Source organism: Melopsittacus undulatus, chromosome 6, assembly GCF_012275295.1.
Source record: "Melopsittacus undulatus isolate bMelUnd1 chromosome 6, bMelUnd1.mat.Z, whole genome shotgun sequence".
NCBI classification, from domain to species: domain Eukaryota; kingdom Metazoa; phylum Chordata; class Aves; order Psittaciformes; family Psittaculidae; genus Melopsittacus; species Melopsittacus undulatus.
Window position 1 is genome coordinate 22,154,387 of NC_047532.1, and position 24,050 is coordinate 22,178,436.

General features: G+C 36.7%; 1 protein-coding gene across 3 annotated transcripts in view; it reads right to left on the bottom strand.

Moving 5' to 3' along the window:
- ADGRL4 (adhesion G protein-coupled receptor L4) overlaps positions 1-24,050 on the bottom strand; it is an 82,242-nt gene that overhangs the window by 11,395 nt on the left and 46,797 nt on the right. For 2 of the 3 annotated variants that reach the window (XM_031050899.2, XM_005151036.4), the window contains 10 exons: positions 22,008-22,163; positions 21,432-21,502; positions 19,524-19,697; positions 19,241-19,424; positions 16,898-17,014; positions 15,620-15,813; positions 14,152-14,322; positions 12,434-12,637; positions 11,179-11,399; positions 11,018-11,084 (listed from right to left, as the gene is read on the bottom strand). In XM_031050899.2, the coding sequence (XP_030906759.2) occupies positions 11,018-11,084; positions 11,179-11,399; positions 12,434-12,637; positions 14,152-14,322; positions 15,620-15,813; positions 16,898-17,014; positions 19,241-19,424; positions 19,524-19,697; positions 21,432-21,502; positions 22,008-22,163 (1,559 nt within the window). The remainder of the gene's footprint in view (positions 1-11,017; positions 11,085-11,178; positions 11,400-12,433; positions 12,638-14,151; positions 14,323-15,619; positions 15,814-16,897; positions 17,015-19,240; positions 19,425-19,523; positions 19,698-21,431; positions 21,503-22,007; positions 22,164-24,050) is intronic. The other variant, XM_005151037.4, reaches the window with a different exon arrangement.

Here is a 24,050-nt window from a genome sequence, read left to right on the forward strand (position 1 = left end):
AAAAATATTTGCACTCATGTTGAAGAGTTGTAGTTTCTTTCATAATTAATTACAATTAAATGGTAAGATACTGAGTGAAGTGATATATTTTAATTCTGCTCCATCAAGGTATCTGACAGCTGTCAAATTTGGCAACTAAGAAATAATTTTTTCTTTCCTCTCCCCCTCCCTTTATTTTAAAGCAAGACAAAAGAGCACTTGAAAGCTCAGAGGGAAATGGTCCATCTTTCGTGGCAGTAGCTCGCTTAGCACCTGGACATCAGGTAAAATGAAACAGATCAGGACAGGGCATTCAAGAAAATTTTGTCCAACATTTTTTTTGTTGAAAAATGTCAGCTCATTAGCACTAAAGGACATTTACCATTTTAGACGATACTTTCACCTGGAAAGGCTTTTGACTAGGATAGCTTTTCTGATTAAAACCAGAAAGGACATACCCGAACAATGAAAATCCCCACAGACAGGGCATTTATCCAGGATGTTGGAGGCATGGGAATAATTTTCTGTTCTACTTAATATTCAGACTAGGCTATGACCCTTAGTTTCTCCAACCTCTGTACCAGCTATTCATTGCTACTGCTCTGTCAGCCCTGCTGGATCTATTCCATGCTATATAATAATTAAATATTCACTGGAGCAGGGAGACATGGGTCTCCCTCATCTCCCTGTTCCTTATCCAGGACTATGTGAAGACAGTTCTTTTTTTAAACAGTGGAGTAATTGTTTAGTATGACGCTGCGGTTTTGAGGCTGTTTCCAATACACATGTATTTATATAATGAAAAAGGAATTGGTAGTTTCATATATGATATCTTTGTGTAAAAGATACACTCCAGCCTTTCAAAAGTTATTAAACCACTTTAAATACCAGCCTTTTGAGGCTCTCTAGTGTTACAAAGAAGAGAAGGTATGAGAAAGAGGCAGCTAATTCTAAAGATTCGCACATACTAGTTCTGATTCAGTCTGAGCACTTTATATTCAAACTTCAAAAGTGAAACCCCCAAATCATTCCCTTTTCCTTTCTTAGTCTCTGTCTCAATAATTGATGAAACCATCTATATGCTGATGTCAGATCTCACAAAAAAGAATGAGAAAATTTCTCCTGCTGCTCTCTTAGGCATATACTTGAATTTTTTACATATATCATATTGAATTTGGCTCTTTCAAAAAATGTCTGAAGTTCAGAGCAGCTGTATCTGTATCAGTCTTTACAATGACCCTCATTATGAGTGTTTGAATTAATGAGCTTGTGATGCTCTGAATTCTGCACAGAGAGCAATCCATTTCTGTCTTTCTGGCTGTATGGCTAATGGCTGGGTAAAATGCCAACATTCAGTGGGTCATCATTATTTCAGTCAGGGGAGAACAGAATTAAGCTATTAACAATACAACAGTTTAAGCTTCAAAATGAAAATGTATGCCATATTAATTGCATCAAATTGGACACAAGCTGGCAGTCAAACAGTCTGGGTTTGTCTCCTGACTGATTTATCTCATTATCATGTCCCCAGTGAATATACCTTCTTGAATGCTTTAGGTATACAACAGCAGCCTTACCTAGGATTAGGAAGTGTAACAAAACCATTAACAACCTCCCTTTAGGCTATATTTTTGGAAATACTTTCATTAATGCAGGATTAGAATTTTATGATTCTAAAGTCTTAATGATTTCACTTGCTTTAAAAGGTAACACATAGCTGAATGAGTTAATTTCAAACCCTGTCTCAGGAAATACACAATTATCACATAAGGTTGCTCTTTATACATGGATACTTTCAAGTTGCTATTTTACATACCTTAAACTGTAGATTTAGACTCAACTATGTTTTCTTTTTATTTTTAGAACACTTACAGCAAGCTGTAAATACATATATAAATAAATGGAGTTTCCATATTTTTCAACAGAGTAATCAGACTCTCAGACTTCAGATTTAATGTTGTTTCTTATTGGATTACAAAGCTAAACACATGCTGACCTTAGTATCTTTATTTAACTTCAGTTCTGCAGCCAAGGACAGCAGGGATGAGCCAACAGAGCTGTATCTGACCTCAGCCATAACTAAATCCAGTGACAGGAATGGGTTCTATCTTGCTCACAGTGTAATTAATCACTTTATTTACTCTTTGCCTTTTTCAAGAACATTTTAGAAGATGCATTTACTTGTAAGCTGGTCATGACATAAATCAGGCTCTTTAATGAATTGATTCCAGGTGTGTCAAAAACTTCAGACTCCATGTTACATCTCTCTAATGGTTTCTTTGCATAAATGCAAAACTGTCTTAGGCTGCATCTGAAACCTTATGCAGAAGCCTGCAGGAATATTTTTTATGTGGCAAAGAAGAGTTGTATATTATCTTTTAGTACAGCTAGCTTCAGTGAATGGGTGAGATACCATCATGATTATGACTGAGATGTCAAGTGTGACAACAGGCTATATTTGCCATTTTGGAGGTGTGACTATTTGGCAGAAAGCTGTCTATGCCTTCCACAGTTTGCCAAATATTCTGATTTGACTCTTGGGCTTTTTAGAAATATTCACAATCCTGCTGTGGATGTAGTCACAAAATATCATCTTACTCAAAGCCACAAAACCTCTTTCAATGACCAAGTGAGATTTCCAGAGTATTCATATGTAACTACTACTGTAAATTTAAAGTTTGCTTCTCTAAATGCCTGCAAGCAATGAATCAAAAGGACAGTAGAGTAGTGGAAGAATATGTGATATGAGTAGAAAATATGTAGTGTGGATGTAGTCAATGTGTAATTACTAAGGTCCAAAATACATCAGTCTATGTTAACTATCTAAAGCAAACCCATAGTGGTCCTTTTAATAAACAATTTAGGGTAAGCATATGTTTTTATAGTAATTCTAATTATAGCAAGGCAGGGTAAAGAATCAGCAAGAGAATATTAAGCAACTAAAAAAACAAACAAAACATAACCTGATTTAGACAGTTGTGGTTTTTTTCCTGAAAAAATATACATGGATATGTATATTCTTGGCTTAATATATATAGAAATATTAGAGTAGGAGGCAGAGTTTACAGAATCATAGAATCATAGAATAGTTAGGGTTGGAAAGGAGCTTAACTCCAACCCCCCCACTATGGGCAGGGACAACTCACACTAAACCATGTCACCCAAGGCTCTGTCCAAACTGGCCTTGAACATTGCCAGGGATGGAGCATTCACAATCTCCCTGGGCAACCCATTCCAGTGCCTCACCACCCTTACAGTAAAGAATTTCTTCCTTACATCCAATCTAAACTTCCTCTGCTTAAGTTTCAACCCATTACCCCTTTTCCTATCACTACAGTCCCTAATGAATAGTCCCTCACCAGCATCCTTATAGCTCCCCTTCAGATACTGGAAGGCTGCTATGAGGTCTCCACGCAACCTTCTCTTCTCCACGCTGAACAGCTCCAACTTTCTCAGCCTGTCTTCATATGGGAGGTGCTCCAGTCCCCTGATCATCCTCGTGGCCCTCCTCTGGACTTATTCCAACAATTCCATGTCCTTTTTATGTTGAGGACACCAGAACTGCACACAATACTGCAGGTGAGGTCTCATGAGAGCAGAGTAGAGGGGCCGAATCACCTCCTTCGACCTGCTGGTCACGCTTCTTTTGATGCAGCCCAGGATACAGTTGGCTTTCTGGGCTGCAAGCACACACTGCTGGCTCATGTTCATTTTCTGATTGACTAACACCCCCAAGTCCTTCTCCGCAGGACTACCGTAAATTTCCTTTTTGCCCAACCTGTAGCTGTGCCTGGGATTGCTCCCACCCAGGTGTAGGACCTTGCACTTGGCCTAGTTACACTTCATGAGGTTGGCATCAGCCCACCTCACAGGTGTGTCAAGGTCCCTCTGAATGGCATTCCTTCCCTCTAGTGTATCAACAGAACCACACAGCTTGGTGTCATTGGAAAACTTGCTGAGGGCACACTCAATTCTATTGTCCATGTCACGACAAAGACGTTGAACAGGATAGGTCCCAACACCGATCCCTGAGGGACACCACTCTTTACTGATCTCCAGCTCGACACTGAACCGTTGACCACAGCTCTTTGCATGCGCCCATCCAGCCAGTTGTTTATCCACCGAGTGGTCCATCTATCAAATTGATGTCTCTCCAATTGAGAGACAAGGATGTTGTGCGGGACAGTGTCGAATGCTTTGCACAAGTCCAGGTAGATGACGTCAACAGCTCCACCCCTGTCCATCAGTTCTGTAGCTCCATTATAGATGGCCACCAGTTTGGTCATGCAGGATTTCCCCTTAGTGTAGCCATGCTGGCTGTCACCAAGCACCTTGTTTTTCATGTGCCTTAGTATGCCTTCCAGGAGAATCTGCTCCAAGCTTCTGCCAGGCACGGAGGTGAGATTGACTGGTCTGTAATTTCCTAGGTCATCCATTTTCCCCTTCTTGAAAATGGAGGTTATATTTCCCTTTACCCAGTCATCGAGAACTTCACCTGACTGCCATGATTTTTCAGATATGAAATCTTACTAGAAAAGATGGATGCCTTGGGCATTAACCTACACTAAGCTATGGGATGCTTCAGGAAAACTGCACAGCCAGTCAGCACCTGTGGGTACTCCTCCCCTGGCCCTTGGCATACACCTGTACTCTCTCTGCTGTTTCTGCTTGCTTCACTCTTGATAGGGGACATGCTTGAGATTTCAAGTCTAATGTCCTTTCAGTGAATCTGAGGGATAACTTTTTGCCCTGTTTTCTTATCACATTACTCACTAAGTTGCTTTAAAAAACTCAAACAAACCTTTTTTACAGAACATCTTTTTAGCGTCTTTGAGCTTTATGTGATGAATTTGTTCCTATATAACAGCATCATATTATATTTTTATATATAACATCATATTGGGTTGGAACTAGATGATCTTAAGGTCCTTTCCAACCCTAAGTATTCTATGATTTTATGATTCCATGAACATAAGAGCAAGTAATTTTCATGTTGCACAATAATGGCTGCAAGCCTCTTTTCCCAAGTGTTTCCAGGGACTTTAGAACAGGGGCTTTAATGACAGAGGAAGGGAAGAAGGAAACGTGGGAAGGAGGGACCCTAATTTCACATGGAAACCCTGGTTCTGCTAAGAAGCTCCATCCACTGGGTATGGCAGTATGGAAGCTATGGCTTGGAGTTTAAAGCTCATCCTGTCCACTGAGCAGGGCAACTATTTTACTACTCAATGATTATTTAGCACAGCATTTATTGCTGTTGCTGAACACCGTTGTGGTTTGAACTAATCTGTTTTGACCAAAGCTGCACACTCAGTTTTTAATACCACTATATAATTAATTATCTCCACTTTATCCACAATGGTGTAAGAAATGCCATAGAGACACCTTTAACTGAAGCCACAGAGGGGCTAATGAAAAGGGAACTATTTTTCTTTCATGGAGAATAATAAAGCAGTTGCTAGTCCCAGTAGGAATTTTATTTCCACAGAAAAGGCAGACTGAGGAGCAAGAGTGGATATAAGAAAATGTTTAAAACAACTACATTTTGAAAAATATACAATAAGTGATACAGAGCACACTTTTCTCATCTATCTAAGAAACTTACCTAAGCATATATCACAAATAACCCTTTGGAAAAAAACCCACAGAATTTTCCAAAGCATAAATATTCATTAAAAAATATGAGACGGTGGTATGGTTTGTTGTAATGGAGGTCAGAAGTCAAACAACTTTTTCATTATTAGTCCTTAGAATATGAAGAAATGTTAAGAGTAACAAACATGAGTTGGTCACTAAATAACGGGAATAATAATGTGAAGAAGCCCAAGGAGGCAGTGCTCTTGATTACATTAGGATAGTGTAACTAACCTTAGAGGGGCTGCTTGGGTGGGATTTTTGCCTGTACCCCTCTGCTTTTTTATTTTAAGTGGGAACAATGGACCCTCAAATCATGCTCAATGTTGGAATCTGAAAAAATGTAAAACTTTATACTCTTTGAATATTTACTTTTCTACAAGGGAGATGTTCAGTTTGAATGGCCTAGATTAAGGACATGAAATATGTGAGTATATGAGAAAACAGCAGAGTAATGGATTTGCCAGGAATTTTTTCTGCATTGATTGCAGCACTATTACTAATCCTGAATCAACCTAAATGTACAGAACTGAGTAAGTATTAGAGCTGTCCAATAAGATCTGATGAATGCACTATTCCATTAATATTACCTTTTTTTGTTGAATAAATTATTTGACAAATAATGGTAAAATTCATCAAATAAATTATCTGATGAATGTATTTTTTAAGTAATCGTCTAGCTCTAATGAATATGCAAGCAGTTCCTTAATGAAAAGCATTACTCTACTGTTAGCCTGCTTTCATCACTCATATGTCACTTTTTTGTATTTTGCAACTGCAATCTGTATATTTTATTCATTTACCCATTCATTTATACATGGGAAGTTTAAAACAGTATGGTTAATCAATCATTGCAATTCTTAGAATATTTTTGCTTTACAGTTGATTATTCATTACATTTATTACATACAGGAATGCTTAATAAAAAGAATTTGGCTTTTCTGAAGACACCTCTCCCAAGAACTATTGGCTTGTAGGTTCCAAGTCAAGTTTACAAGAATGCTCTGAAAATTACAGGGTTCATTTATAAAGCAATTTTTGTAGCTGTAAACACTGCAATTACCAATTGTTTCAAGAAACTGGAGCTTGAAGCCAAGCCAGACACCTTCAAGGTCCCTGAAAACACACATAAGAGGACTAAACCAAGAAAGGGCGTACAGGAGGGACCTTCTTGCTGCACAGCACTGGGACATTTAGGTAAAAAGCACAGAGAGGATTATTTGAATGATGTTCAATTTTGGAAATATTCTGACCTCAAAAAGGAAGTCTATTTTGTTATTACAGAGGTGATCTCAACAAATGATACTGATAGATTTTTATTGCTAAATGGCAAACTGCACCTGTTAATGTTACATGTCACAATTCTGAGTCCTGGTTCTTCACAGAGATATGCCAATTTATTATGGCAGTTACAGTGGGTACAAGTTCAACTTGCATGAATCAAGTCAACGCTGCCAAGGTGATATTCATGTTATCATGGGTGGCTCTGAACTTGCTTCACAAAGCTCAACTGAACAGATTTAATGGGAGAAAATTTTGGGAGAGAGGTATATTAGAAAGGTTGACTATAGTTGCGCTTGGATTATCAGTGATTCTCTTCTAAACTTTCCTTTTAATAGCTTGCAGACTTTCATGAATGCAACATTAATAGTCTCCGCCCAGCCCTTCCAAACAATGTAATTTCTACTGCCAGCTGGTCGACTAATATATAAAGCTGTCCCTCACAATAGGTACAAGTGGAGGGATTTATCATCTTTCCACGGAATCTAAAAGATAAAGATTCCAAAAATGCCAGTATTTAGAATAAATTCCTTATAGAGAGATAAAACCCAGAGTGGCTCCCACTTAACACAGAGCAAGCTGTCATGACAGAGGTGTGGAAAGCCGTATAAAAGTCCTGCACAATAGGAAGGAGTTTGTTATTGGCTGACATTTCACGCTCATAAAAACTGCAGCCACATTGCCCTGCAGACAAATGGGTATTTCATATTACATGGAGATGGTTACTGTACGTTTATTACAAAAGGGAAGAACATGTTCTATGGACATTTTTTTTTTCATAGCTTTTATCTCTGAAGGTTATATTTGCATTTGTGTCAACCAGGCATGGGCTGTGGTGTGTGTGAATGTTTGTCCCTTAAAACTTGTGATAAACACACTTGTCTATTAAAAATTTTAAATACTTATTACATGTAATTTCTCCATACTTGTATGCTTTGATCTAATCTAATGCATAGTTTTAGCTAAAATGCTTGTGCTTCTAAAGATTACAAGTATTAGGAGGAAGAAATAAGTTCTAGAAATTATCTTCAGCTTGCAGCTTGTTTTACAAAGTTTCAAAATGCCCTTTGTTTGCTAACTGCATCTAAGGAGCTCCTGACCCACTCCTTTTCATGTAAAGTCACCAGTCTAATAATGGTAATATTTAGATGGGATATGGTCATACCTTTCACTTAAGAATTCTAATAAAACACTAATATTAATAAATATTTTCAGAACTACTGTTTTTGCTTAGGCAAAGAAGAGAATTTAGTTTGTACTTCTGATAAACACTTGAGCTCCCTGTGGTTCACTATTACAGAAGATCTAATGTCCAGGGATGTGTTTGAAATAATGTACCCTGAGACAGAAAACCCAGTGGTACAGAACTGGCCCTGTCTCAAAGCCATATTACAGTATAATCTAAAGCACAAATCTCCTGAGCCCCACACTCAGAAACTGAAAGTACCATTTGGATACATGGGTATTTGTCCTAACAATTTTAATGTTTCTGTGCAAGAATCACATTTGTTGTGAGTGGCTTTTTAGAGATTTGACATGCAAACTCTTCAGGCTATCTTGGAAAACCTGCAAACTCAAAATTAGTAGATGAAGCTCAGGATTAAAGGTAAGCTTGAAGCTGTCAGATTTTGCAACTTTGTATATGAGGATTCCAGTAACCCATGTGGTTATCCCAGAACAAAAATAACATTTCCTTTTCAGAGTCCTTAATTACCTCCTCTTCTTCCCCCCCCCCCCCCCCCCCCCCCCCCCCCTTAATTAGCTGTGGGCAGAATGGAAATCTTGGAAAAAGATTGGCTTCTGTCATTAAAAAGACTTCCTGAGTGGCACTACTTTGGAAAAGGTTTAATGTTATTGTGGTGCCCATGCAGTATGATTAATAGGAAGACTGGACAATGGAAACCGAATTACTGCCACCAACGTGCCTTCCACAAAGCAGACATCTAACACCAACTTCATCTGACGTGCCTATTTTCCTAAGGTTTTCCATATTTTCCTTAGACACTAACCTGGATAGAGTGTAAGCTGATTACCTAGCTCCCTGCTCTCTTTGAAAACATCTTTCTTGCAGTTCAGGCTTTAATTTGTTATGACCCCATCAAAATAAGCTGTCCAAATGCTTTAAGAAAATGAAAATCACACAGCAGACAAAGCAGCTTGCTCAAAGTGGGTTGCCTTTCCTCCCAGGTCTAGTAACATGATTATGAAGAGACAATAACAAAGGTATGTGAATACTGTAAAAACAAGTTATCGCAAAACCATTCCATAACATATAAAAAAACCAAGACAACCACCAGGCCATTTGCTGTCCAAGCTACAGCTCCTTTGTGCAGCTTCACTTAGGCAAAGGAGTGGGAGAAAACAAAAGAAGCTGTCTGGCTTCTATCCTCACCCACAGGTGGACTGCACTGGCACATAGGGCCAGTATCAACCTCTATTACCTCCACTTTAAATTTGTAAGGAGTGCTGAAAGAATAGCTACAGGCCTCAAAACAAAATGAGGCTACAGGCCTCATACAAACCCATGCTTTGCAGGATTTGCCTCTGCAGCCATCTAGACTTATACGAAAGCCACTGAAGACCTGCTCTGCCTCTGTACTGTGCTCTGAATTAAGCACAGCTCAGTTGGAGCTGAAAACGAGGTTACAGATGCATAAGTTTGGGGCATTTTGTATATTTTGATAATGCAGCTTTCCTGTGCTAACAGTGCAGTGATACATCACTGCCCATAAATCTTCACCTGAAGGCAGATGAGGAACAGGAATGATAGCAATAACAAAAAAATCCCATCCTTGCTGCCTTCGTGGAAGAAAGAGATAAGGTCCAGAGTGGAAATAGGAAATTGACAACTTAAACCTAAGAATTGCAAGAATTTTCTAGTAAAGGATGGTCTCTCCCCGTGAATTTGTTTTACTGTAGTAACCTGTTGTCCATCAGGGCAACCTGACAGCAGGGGCACTGATCCAAGGGAGGTTACAATGCCTTGACTCTCTCAAAGTCTGCTGTGCTCACCAGGAGGGGGAGATGGGGAGGAATCACCCTGCAGTTGCACCTGTCAGGTTGCTCCCAGCCCATCCCCAAACTACAGTAGGAATTTGGGGTGGAATTTGATCAGAATTATACCCAACACTTTATTCAGCTTTAAAATTACAAACACTTTGAAATAAAATTGTTTTGCTATTGTCTTGTGTACATTAGGAATTGACAGTTCTTTTTTACAAATCTTCACATTTATCACCAAATAAACCAAATAAAACCCAGTGTATGGTTATAAGTGACTTGACCACAGATGCCACAAGTCCTCATCATTGTACCTTCTCACTATGTTAGCTTCAGCTATTGCCAGATCACTGTCAATGTAGTCATACACAATAATGCCCCATTACAGTTGGAATGGTTTGTTAAACTTTATAGCACTCAGAAATGCTCCTGAGGCACCAAAAGTGTCTTGTTTCAGAACTGAACATATAATACCTGCCAAATTTGCAGCTTTGAAACCACTTCCAGTAAGAATTAAAAAGGCCCTTTTCACAGCTGAAATAGGGCTATCAATACTTGACTTGTCTGCCCATGTGAAATAGTGGGTTCTTTTCTCTGACGTTGCAATTTAGTTTAAAATAGCTTTGATGATGACAGGGTACATGCGAGTGATAAAGCCACAAAGATGACAGTCTAATCTTACAAAGATGACCTATCACTGATAAGAGATTAAGTCACACAACATTTGAAAAACCAGATTATCTGTCTGCTAGGATAGTGTCTGTGTACACCTCCTGCTGAGCCATGCTGAGATGCCAATGACATACAGAGATGTTACTTCTTAAAAAAGAGAAATGCTTCACAGAATTTCTGAAACCATCAGGATAGAAGAATGATAGCAAGGAAGAAAAGAAGCTCTGATCTTATATTGAGCTTTTTTTGGTCAAATATTAATTTTTCAGGCTAGTAAAGTATTTAGATGTACAGCATATAAATAATTTAGAGACACTATAAAAAGGTCTAAATTAGCCAATTCTGCCCTATAATTAGCACTCACAGCTATGCTGGCAATGGGTGGGTGATTATTAAACACCTTTTATTATCGGTTTTATGTACTACAATAAAAAATGAAAATTATACTTACAAGAATTATTAGACATGCTGGTCCTATAAAACTCCATATAAAGTTGTTCTTCGTGCTGAGCCAACATCTGAAAAGTAAACAGCAGAAAAAGCCTTGAAATGTGCTATTGTGACTATTGCATCCTTATGTATGTTGATTTGGACACAGAAACAGTGACTTACACTTCTGTGGTGCCATAGTACTTGTATCCTAGTGCAGCAGAGATTCCAACGACCACAGCTGGACTGATGTAGCCAAAGACATAGAAATTTTTATGCAAGAAACCCTTGTTGTAGATGACTCCCACTACTATAAGGTAGAGGTGAATACCTTCGATGCACATCCATGCAAAAGCAGCTAGAAGGAAATAATGAAGTAATCCAGCAGTAATTGAACAGAAGAGCTAGAAATTAAATCAGAGAAAGCAAGAGTCATAATTCTATTAAGATGTCTCTGTTAATATAACAGCATATGCACAGCAACGTAGTGAATTCTAAAGTGGTGGTCCAGCAGTCTATGTGTAATACTGATTGACAAGAACTTGGCCTACACCCGTGATCTCACTTGTTCATTAATGTTTTCTGTAGCAACTGGTAAGGTGAAAAGACTACATTCAACTTCTAGCACATTTCTTCCCAGAATAACTATATAAACAGCTCTACAAAGTTGATCCCATAGTTACATCAGAGTAGTCTGTATGATTTCCTGATCTAGACGAAGTTCATTTTTACAGTTTTGATAACAGTGTAATTAGGCATTACAAGGAATTATTTCCAAAATTACTTCTGTGACTCCAAAATGTTTGTAAAACAATATTTCTTGATCAGTTGATACTGGAATGTCACCTCATGGATAGCAGCTTGTATATTTTCAAGTAATTATAAATTCTATTCAACTGCTTACAGTAAGATTATTTTGATAATTTATGCATAATTTAATTTTCTAAAACTATTCTGAGATGCAAAAATCAACAACCCATCTTATATGAAAAACAACAGGGACGAGTCAAGACCTTGCATGAATAAAGAAAATGGGTCCTCCAGCCAACACTGCTGTATCTTAAATGCTAGCTTGGCACTACAGATCTGGCCTGGCTTTTAGGGAAAATTGTCACCTAGAAAGCCACCAATGGGGCTTTGTACAGCATCCAAATAAATGGGAAAAGTGAAAATGATGAGCATATCAAGACCACAGTCTTGGATAAGATGACAAAGCTTAAATGAAAGCCATAGAGCAACGCCAATGCACACCAGTTCAGATGAAGGTCCTACTTCTTTAAATGACCATTTTGTATTTTCTGTTACTAGACTGGGAAACCAGTGTCACTGGAATATTCATACTGATACTAGGAAATATTGGAAGTAGATGGAAGATTGTGTCTTATACAGTACATTTACTTTACAACACAAAATCAAGATATGAGTGAAAACTACCCACCTTATTATTGTTCATATTAATTCCAATCAAAAAAATAAGTTCCGCCAGGAACAGGCTGCAGCAGAGGTTTTTGTGAATTGTCGTTCTAGTGCTTTGAATTTCACTGAAGAACCAGAATGTAAAAATGCACATGGAGAGGCAAATCAACGAAATAATTATTCCTAGCTGAGTGATTCTTGTAAGAATGTTATAATTTGTAACACCCTGGGGGAAAATTATAATATAATATTTAAAAGAACAGCTTTGTACCTTCTCAAGAAAGACCTCATTCTATTTTACATTTTTTTTCTTCTTTTCTACAAAATACTAATCAAAACTGTTTGTAGAGTTTCACTGCAAACTTAAACTTCAGATAGTATAAAAAGTATTGGTTTTTTTGTAAGACATAATTCTAGGGGAAATTAGTAATGAACTGCATATATTTCTGCTCTTGCATTTTCTGATATTTCTTAACAAAACTTTTTTATTAACATCAGTATCTCCTAATACAATTTAAAAAATCAGATCATTTTAGTGAATAACAAATACACTGGCAGTAGGACATATATTAATATGACATGAACATTTTCTAATATAAAAGGACTTATCACAGCAGTGACTTAGATAAGCAAAACTGAATAACCTTCCTCCTGCATTTGCAACATGATCAAAACAAGATTCTGAAATAACAATCACTTCAAACAAATGCTATCCCAGATATGTAACATGAACATTCTCCAAAGAAACACAGGCTATTCTAATATTGGATGTGAATATTTTCTGTACAGGAATACAGTTACATTTGCTGCTCAGTATTTGCACAAAGAATCTCTTGAAGTACATGACTGTGCATCGGCATAAGGGTAGCATTCAACTGACCATAAAACGTATCTAAGTAATTTTTTTTTCTAAATAAAGAACCAGAGATTATTCTCCTCCCAGCCTTCTTTTTCAAAATAACTGTATAAGTACCTGCAAAGGTTTGAAATTTAAACTGAAGACTTAGGATGCTATTTAGCAACCAGGGAACAGCCTCTATCAGCATGAAATTCACAGTGTGAGAGAACTATCTCAATACAGTATATTCATGCTAATATTCTGCTTGCTGTCAGTTCTGATACCTTGTAAAGCTGCCTCCTGAGGCAGGACCTGAGCTCCCACAGATCCCCACACAGGCCCTGGAAATCTATGGGGCCTCTTAATGTAACAAAGAGATAAACTGAGTGGTCATTCTCATGATTTTGTGCTTGTCATGAGTGCCCACATTTAACAGTCATAAACTTCACACTGATTTATACTGTTGAAAATTCTCAGGAAAGAATTTAAAGCAGACTTTTAGATGCCAAGGTTAGACAAATGGGTGGCAAAGTTTTGTGAGAGAGAAATTCAGGGCCGTATGGTTACTCACCGCCAGTGAATGCCAGTTAAATCCCACAGCAGTGTTAAAATGGGATTTAAAATTAAAAGTAATGCACCAAAAATAAGCACAACAGACTGTGTATTTGGAACAAGATACTTTGCTGCATCACTGCTCTGTAATACTGCAGAAAGGACAAAAGGAAAATCAAACACATATGGGAGGAATTTTGTCTGCTCTGTGCACAATAAATTGTGTGTTTGCTGAACAAAATCAAGAGACAACCTAAAAGGGGAAAAGTACATAAATTGCATGGAAAAAAAACAAGGAATGAGGACAGGAGAAAGTATGAGGTAAAACACTAAATTAAAATAGCACTTACAACAGAGCCACCTGAGGACATCAAAACAGCAAAATGAGTCAGATGATTACATTTGCATGAGATATGAGTGGAGTTGGAATGTGTCAGCTCACAGCCTTCTGTAGCCCAGTTGCCATTCATTGTGTCTGCTGAGTAGTTCCAAAATGCACATTTAATATCTTTATCCAGAGTCTGGAACAGAAACAAGATGTTTTACTGATGGAAAAAGACAGGATATTTCCTATCAAGAGACCTTTCTTATGTTAGCCAGTGCAATTCATTAGATACTACTTGCACCTTTGGAAGGCTTGGAAACAAAAACGACATTCTGCAAGTCCTATTCCAATGGCTAGAGACATTCTGCAAGTCCTATTCCAATGGCTAGAGACATTCTGCAAGTCCTATTCCTATGGCTAGAGAGGGAAGCGTCTTATCCACACAGCTAACACCCTACCAAAAATGTAGTCTAATCAGATTACTGAACCCTTCTGGCACTTGCAAAGGCATTGGAATTTTTATCTACTGAAAACATTGTTACATACATACACTGAACCTGCTGAACATGGACTAAACCCCAAGGTTACAGCCACATTGCTTGTCCTGCTCACAGTCGCTTCCAAATGACCAGTTTGAAAACTGAGACTTACTCTGTGCATTTTACAAAGTGATCTGGGGTAAGGCCAGGGTCATATCACACCTGCTATATCAGGTGTGATGACAGTGCTGAATAAGACCATTAGTATTATTTATTACAGTTAGTGCTTACTAACTCGTCAAAGATAAGGTCCCCACTGTACTAATAGGTCGTATAAATATATGAAAATTTACATAGAAGATAAATAACAAATTTAAAAGGTGCACAACCAAGGTTAACACCTTGTCCTACCATCAACCTCCTTGCACACTTTCTTTTTTATGTTTCTGATAATACTTTGTGCAATGCAAGGTGATTCTTCATGCACAAGTGAAGTCAGTAAAATCTATACACACTATGGAACTAAAATTTTTAGCTTTAAACAAATGTGTTCAGATTTCAGAAATAACAAAGTTGAAATACTATAGGTTCTGGTATTTTCTCCTGCCTCCAAGGTAACTTTTTGCAGTAACTTTGAAGTATATCTTCATATTTTTTAATATGCATACTTAACCATACTTAACTTTCAGAAACCTCACCTAAATACAGGATATGCAAGACCCTGTAATATTCTCTGTTTCAGGCATCTACATTTTATTCATAGTATAACCCATCAAAGCTGGCATTGCTGCCCTTGCTTTTGTCCCATAGCTATTTTCAGTTGTATCATATTTAGTTTATTTCACTAAGGATGTCACATTAGGAATTTATCTAATTAGAGAAATAAATGACAAACATCAACAAACAACAGAATTGTGTCTCAATATATCATACACTGCAGGTATAGTTACATCACATAAAATGATTAGCTATTATTTTGCTGTATTTCAAGTTGATAATAAAAAAGCCCCTTACCTTTGCATACTTTAAGGTAAATGTTATTTTCTCAAGCTCATAGAGTGCAGGTGGATTTGAGCTAATTGCCACAGCTATAACGGATGAGCCTACGGTCTGTCTGTGCTCTGAAGTATCTTTTGAGGAGAGGTTTTTAGGCGAAGAAAGCAAAGAACCAATATTGCTATACCGCAGAAAGACAACTGCAACAGTGCCTATCAATCAAATAGACCATGTTCAGTGGTTTATGGGGTTTTTATTGAAGAACAATATTGAAGACATTAAGGAAACAATAACAATAGACATTACTGCTCCTGCATAAAATATGCAAAACAGATGGAATCTTTGTAGAATACTTATAAAAATGTTTTAGAGACAATGAAATATAGCTTTATTTAAAACAATGTAACTGCCATTAGAAATATCTATGTGTGTTCACACTGGGAATTCTAGTTAGATAAATACATGTATACTTTTTTCTAGAGTAAGACATGCTTGCTGCTGTTTTACAGTTGGCTACATATGTGGTACCAGGTCTCAAACTAAAATGACTCAGACCTGAGATAAGTACTGGGTTTCTCTGAATTACCTGGCTTACTTTGACTTCCATTACAGTGGAGCCAGAATGGAAGGCACATAGGGAAAAAGAAAGCAAATGGGATTTTAGGATTCAGTGCTGATACAAAAAAAAAAAATCATGATTTTTCTCCCTGGTACCAAAGCAAATCGCATTTTTAGGTATTGATAGGTGGTGAGATTCAGATAAGCTGGAAGATTAAGATTAAAAAAATATTTTCTATGTTTATTAGGTCAGGTGGTTTAATTCCAGAACTGTTTAAACACATGTATTTATTTTCAGTGATGACAGTATCTACAAACCATTTCTGTAGCACTATGAGGTCCAAGACAGTTTCTGTGACATACTGAAGATAACGTGTTCTTGCCCTAGTGAACTCTCTTTAAATAGAAAAGATATGCCAATTTTTGGAGAAGTAAGAAAACTAGTTGATGGTGCCAGTTTGAAGTCACAGCAGATCTATGGCTAAGAAAAGGATAAAGCTCAGGTCTCTGGTAACAATATCCAGCGTTAAAGCTCACTGTATACTGGAAATGTTAGAAATACCAGTCTTGAGACAGTAAAGGGGTAGGAGAGATGATGATTAAAACACCTTGACTCTTCTGTAGTTAGCGGGGCTGAAGCTCAGTCTTAATAAAATGCACATTTGGTTATTTACTAGTTGGTACGAGTCTAGCCAAGGTACTTAATAACCCACCTACTCTTTAACCTTTGTTTCTTACCATTAGGATGAGATTCCTCTCTCTTCTTTGGAGAAATCTTTATATAATCTCCCCCTGTGTATACATGAGGGTGAATATGTTTCATGTGATGTGAATCAAAAGCAAAAACCTTGAGTGCTGCAAAAGAAGAAAAATACTGTACAAGTCAGAGCTCCATTACAGTGTACCATAATTTACAGTTGAGTTAATAAATGTGCTATTGAATTGCATAATTACCATGAATTTTAAGAGTATATCATTGGACCAAATATTTCAAGAAAAATGTTATTAATATGTTTGCTTAACCCCCTATGCTTTATTATTTTCCTGCATGTTTTGCTCTCATACTTTTTACTCTTTCAATGAAAAATATTGTCTTTTATTCACCTTGCATTAAATTAGGAACTGGAAAGAACAATGCAGGTTACTCTAAGAAGAGCTATTGCTTTATTAAAAGTGCATTTCTGAAAGGGACCACAAATCACAATTATAAAAAGCAAAGCATAAAATTCTCTACTGAATAGTAACATTTGATAAAAGCCAATTTTTGAAAAGTATATATTTTATAGTTATCTATCCATGCTACCAAATGCACATTGCACCATGAAATAATGATGTGTCTTGTCAAAAAGCAAACAAACAAGCATCACCCCTCAGGACACAAACTACATTAGAGGACATTGAGCTCTTTACTTGGTTCATTATAGTGCTGAGTTTCAATCACCCAGGAAAGGAACAAAAAAAGTCAATCAGGCCTTTTTTAAAAAACAAAACAGCAAACAAATCTAAAACTTGACTGATGGAGGAATATCACTAAGCTATACCATCTGCATTGCTTATAGCACAGCACGCAAAAATAATATGAGCTATTCAATAGACCAGCTGTCAGAAAATGTTCCTCAGGATGTAAGAAATAGTTTTCTGTAGCTGGAGTTTTGAAAAGCTTGGAGTTCAAGAGCTTGCACCATGAAAAGCAGTAGAGAGAAAGGGGTAACATTTTAGGTCTTGTCCCAGAATAGATGTGTGGGACACGTTTAAGTCCAGTGGAAAATACATTGATTCTGAAAAACCATAACAAAAGATTGAAGTGTTTGGGTCCAATTTGGAAAAGAGCTCATCTAGTTTCTCATTTTAGAACAAGAGCAAGACTAAAGAAATCATTCACCTTTCAACATGGAAATTCCTCACCATTCTGTTGATAAGCTTTTTTTCTCACCTTGGGCTGACTGACATCTACACTGCTACTGGAGGCTGCACTTGAATCCTCTCTTCAACACCCTCACAGCCTCAGCTCTGTAGCCAGGAGACCCTCTCCTTTCTGCCAGTGTGGTGGGGTGCTGGGGCTTTACAGCCAGCTCGTGGCATCACTCTGTATCTGCTGCAGGCCCAGAGGTACTCTGGACTGACATATATCTGCTTTTACAGAGTTTATATAATGGAATAAATCTCCCACTTTTCATCAGTCTTGCTAATTTACTTTCAGAAAAGCGAAGGAAAGAACAGGTGGTTTGACCTGCCTCAGGATCAAAGGAAGAATCTTTCTTACCAAGTCATCTTACAAATTGGCAAACTGGTAAGAGGTACTGAAGGACTGTAGTGAATCTAAAATAAGAAATCAGGTCACATGCAGTTTGTGTACATTCAGAGAAATGAAGATGTGACCATTGCCAAAGTCATAAACAATGCTTTATCAGTATTTTCAAAAGCAGCTGGTATTAACCTTACTCTGCTCCCATTGAAGGAATGATAGAACTATTATTAATACTGGAAAATCAGCAGGAGTTGTTGTGAAGGCACCAGCACAAAGGGAGAAAGGTTGGAAAGCAAAACGTGCCGTTTAGCCTGACTGGTTCTCCTCAGATATTCCTCTTAAAATGGAAATTCCTCTGAAAATAAAGCCACTCCAAATCAGACTCACAAGCTACAATCCTTATTTCATGATCATTTACAGTACCTTCACTGAGCCAAAAAGAGGAAAAAAAATCTGTATAGGGCAAATCTAAGTTTCATTCCACTGGTAGGGTTTTATTTTTAATGCATATTAGATGCATAGGATAATTTTGTACATGTAAAATGAATGCAGATTCACTGTTATGGTGTGACTATAATGAGAGACTGAAAGAGAATCTGAAAGGACAATTTCCCACAGCTTCTCAAGTTTTTTTCTGGGCTGTAGGCTCACATGTTCAATCATTGAAAATTATGATACCTACACTGAAAGTCAGGTGTTAGTTATGAAACTCATACAAATTAACACCTGTGTGTTTCACATAACACCATTTCTAATCTTTATAATCGTGCTGAAAAACTCCTCAGTGTAATCCACACCTAAAGTATATCTTAGATTAATTTTCTTTATCTTACCTATGTCACTTGCATTAGCATCTAGCTGTGTTGTCTTTTTGAAGTTCTGTGACATGAGAAGCGTTGCTTGTTCTGCAGTATGCAGCAGCTTAGTCAGGCTCCGTCTTTGGTCATCTACAGGAAGAGCTTCCCAGACTGTAATCTTGTCTTTTTGTAAAAAATTATTCACAGTACTAACCAAAACCTGCACATAAAATTATATGTTTAAGTGCAGAAGTCATATGCTATTTGTAAAATAAGACACACATCCCTCTCATCCAATTTTAAGGCTTGATCTACTCACATTAATGGTTGTATTATGAAGCGTCTCATTGTCAGAAATAGAGTAATGCCTGGTATTTAATGATGAATAAGATAGTGCTTCAACATATGAAATCACATCTACAGGTAGAAGTGGTCCCAAAGTATTTTTATTAATTTCTTGCAGCATCTCCAGGGGTGTTTTCAAATGACTAATCTGAAAAATACAAGAACTCGCATCTTAATGAAACAAATGAAGTCATATTTCCACAAGTGAAAGTAAACCCAGTGAAAATGGCTGATTTCTGTGAATTAACATAATGGATTTAAAAGATGCTTGTGCATAAAAAGAGGCACTATTTAAATCTACAGGTGATACATGTCTACTACTATAAAAATAAGCCATATGCTATCATTAAACTTTTTATTTTTCCTATTATTGCAGCTCATTTTTATTTACCCTAATTTTAAAAAATTAACTGGTAAATGTTCTGCAAAAATCATTAAATATCAGTGATTTGATTATTCCATTGACTCTCTTCTGTTAAAATTTTAGTTGAAAAGGTGGGAGCAGAGAAATAGTATTAGTATATTTGGTAGGGATTTTTTTTTTTCAAATGTAGATTATAAAGCAAGTAGTTAAATCAAACTGTACTGCCTATTTCACCATTAATGCTTCAGTTTATGAACTGCTTAATGCACTTATATAAAACAATTGGTTTAAAAAGCAACAGTCTGAAGAAGGTGAGATGATTAAACTTGCAAATTTCCATCTCACAGCTGAATAAGAAAAGAATTCTTATTTCATGATACTGAAATTTAATGAGATTAAAATTCCCCCCTGAAAAGAAATCATCAAAAAAACCCCTAAACCAACGCCTGATTTTGTAAGATCTGTAGACTCTGCTGCTGAACAGCTTTTTATGGGGCTTGCTTTGTCTTTGGCTGCAGCTGAATCAAACTAGAAGACAGGCTAAAAAAACTAGGCTAAAATCTGACAGTTATTTATACAAAATTGAGGTATTTTACCTTATTACCTTAATTCGATTATGTATTTTAAAAACAAAAAATAAAACCCCAACATCCTAAATCCTGATGTGGCATTTAACATGTCTTCATATGTAAATGTGGTAAGCATATGTTACATTTAATATAATACATTACATTACAGGTTAACACAGAAAGCATGTTAACACAATGACCATCTTACAGTAGGTTAATAAAAGCCTTTCAGTGAATATCTTTCTGAATTTTGTAACTTCAGCAAACTGCTTAATATAACATACCAAAATATACAATTTGCTTTAATTTATTCATGGTTATGTTTCATTTATCTTTTTAAATTAGACAATACTATAAATGTAGACTAATGGGCAGTGATTCCATTAACGTTTTTTTTGGGTTTTTTAATTTGCTTCAGGAATCTCTGTTTCTGGTGAAAAAGAAATCTTGAGTCCAGAGTCTCTGAGTCTATAAATTCTGTACCACTTTACATACTATGCTTTGGCAATAAATATATTAGCATACCAGGATGTTATTGCTCCATTTTCTATTTTGTCACTTGTTGACATTACTTTTGTAAGCTATCTTGCTGCCTTTCACTCTGAACAAGCAAATAATTGCACATCAGTAACTGCTGCAGTGTGTAACTTCAGAAATTACAGAAACAGTGGAGTGATCACCACACTTCTGAATTTTTCATGCATCATGACTCACTTTGCTGGAAACAGAACACACAGATTCCCAGCAAGTTATTATAATGATTTGAACATACAACACAGTTCAAATAATTTGAAATTATTAAAAAGACTTCTGTAAACATACTTAAGTTCAATTGTATGCTTCAAGCATTTGTTAAAAGCTCCTTAAGAACTATTATAATTGAAATAACAGTTTCAAACAGAAACAATTAAAGGATTTAAAAATTAATCTATAAACCAATGCTACTTACCCCAGCTAAAGTTCTGTTAATATGTTCGGTTATACAGTCTTTGTATAACTCACACTTGGCCTTTGGATTTTCTGTAGAAATTAAACAGAAACTAATTATATACTGCAGTTTAATCAATATTCAATATATGCTCATTTTAAGAGCTCTTGTCATTCCTCACACCACCAGCATTCTGAATTTATGCACATTAAGACTCAGCACTTCGTTCTCAAACTGTAGCTACTGGGACCTGATCTTGGCCAAAGTTACATCACTGGACTGACTCTCAACTTCTGTTTTACTCAGGTAGAGACTAAGGCCCCTTTCCTTGGGACTTCTACAGGTAAAGTTAAGAGACAGCTTGAATTTATGGAGAGAAGTACAGATCTGACAACCACTATTTCAAATGGATTTCATCACACTGTTTAGCAACAATACATTTACAAAATGATTCTATTCTCAGGAAATGTAGATGTCACTGTCTTGCCTCTTTTTCATGTGTTGCTGATTAATCTATCCGAAGATAAAGAGGCACTGGTGGGTTTCTTAGAAGATATAGCTCTATAATAACACATAAACCTTTATAATATCATGTACCTTGGCAGGAAGTGCCATCATTTGGCTTAAACTGCAATTTTCCTGTGGATGGTTGATAACCTTCCTTACAGGAGCAGTTAAACCCTCCATCCACGTTTTCACATTTTGCATGATCTCCACAGGCAACAGTTCCTTCATTGCTGCACTCATCTACATCTGCAAATATCGTGAGAAATTGGATTTTTCATTAAGTATTTACAGACTAACACCTTGCTGCTTTGTTGATAATAGCCCTGCATGCTGCAAGCATTTTCATAATAAAATTTCATGGAATAAAAAAAGCAAAAACTGAAAAGGCAAAATACCTGCCAATTATAATATTTAGGGATTAGAAGGATAAATAATAATTGATCATATTTTTATGCCACCAATTTTATTACTGTATAATAGTGCATTATTAGTGTTTTAAAACCATGAATTTAAAACCATAAAACTTTTTAAACCATATTAATTCTATCATAACAAAATGCTCTGCATGATGCAAATCATCAGAAAACCATTTTCCAGAGATTAGACTAAATAGATTTTCTCAGCCTTATGATTCAGTTAGAAAAGAGAAATAAAACTGCAGCCTTTTCTTTTAAGTCACAGCTTTAAAAAGATGCTACAAAAGATCACTTCATCCATTTTGTTAATCTAAGATTTAAGCTCTGTGCCCTTTAAAGTGCTTGGCATGTAGGATATTTTTTAATTCACATTTAAATTACATTTGCCTAAAATGTCTTCTGTGCTTCTAAATAATTTGCCATTAGGTAGACAGGTTCTGTAACTGGGTGGGGCACAGTCCAAGAGTAAAACTGATGAATTCCGATAAGGGAATCCATGAATTGATCAATTTTGGAGAGCTCTGTAATAACTCTTTGGCTGGAGTAGGGATTATTTTGCATTATTTGGTAGGCCAAGGATAAATATCAAATAACTCAATGGAGAAAGTAAACTGGGAAAAAACTCAAATATTTCTGATGAATGAAGTAATGGACTGTGAAGTGCTGTGCTGGAAAGGAGAAAAAAGTGAACAGCTTTGGAACAGGTATGAAAACAGTTGACAAATGAAGTGATACATGAGCAGATTTAAAGAAACAGACAGAACTGAACTGAAAGAAAATAAAGGTAGAGAGGGGAATGGGTGAATCAGAGAGAACTGAAGAACTGGCATGACACTGAATTTGGGAATTAAAGTTGTGAAAAAGAACTGATTAACTGCTTAGTGGAGGAGAACAGCTATGAGAATTGACAGAAGACTTTTGTGTAGCCAGATGGATGTTAAGAACAAACAGAAAGCGGATATAGAGGGCTGGAAATGCACTATTAGCATATAGGAATTATTTTTGCACTCTTATTTTTGTACAAAACTGTTGGTTGTTTTAAAAAAGGAGTAGAACAAAAATGAGCAGAACAAAAATGAGCAATCATGTATATGAAATAAGGTTGCTAGATAAACAGTAGAAAAACAGGAAAATGTTCATTCTCCAGCTCTTTCTTCTGCTTGTAACCGCTGGAGTTCTAGTAGACGGTTGAGATCCCACCCCATCTTCCTCAGTGAGCAGTGAGTCTGATTTTCACCTGAAATGCTGCATTTAAGCCTGAGTTTCAGATGAGAAAAGCACAGAAGGGAAGGTGAGGTGGGGCTGTGTATGCTTTTGCCTTCCCCAACAAAGCCACCTCAGCCTTTCACGGATAGCTGCTATGGAGGCAGTGTGTTTGAATGGACTGGTGCAAGCACTGAAATTTAAGGTATGAGGTTAAACTATAATTATCTGCATTAGGGCAATAGTTTATTTCTATATTTAATGCCCCAAACTGAAAATATTTCTCTTTAATGAACTGAGTTTTACATTGTCTGTGCTCATATGTTTTCTGTGACCTCAGTATTCATGTAGTCATGGAGCTAACCACATTATACATCAGTGGATCTGACAAAAGTGATGAAGAGGGAGGGAAAAAGCATGATATAGTGTTACATAGTCTACCTCATAATTAAATGCTGTCATTTAAAGACATAAGGCTAAAGTTCTTACTCTTGGCATTTAAATAACCTCTCAC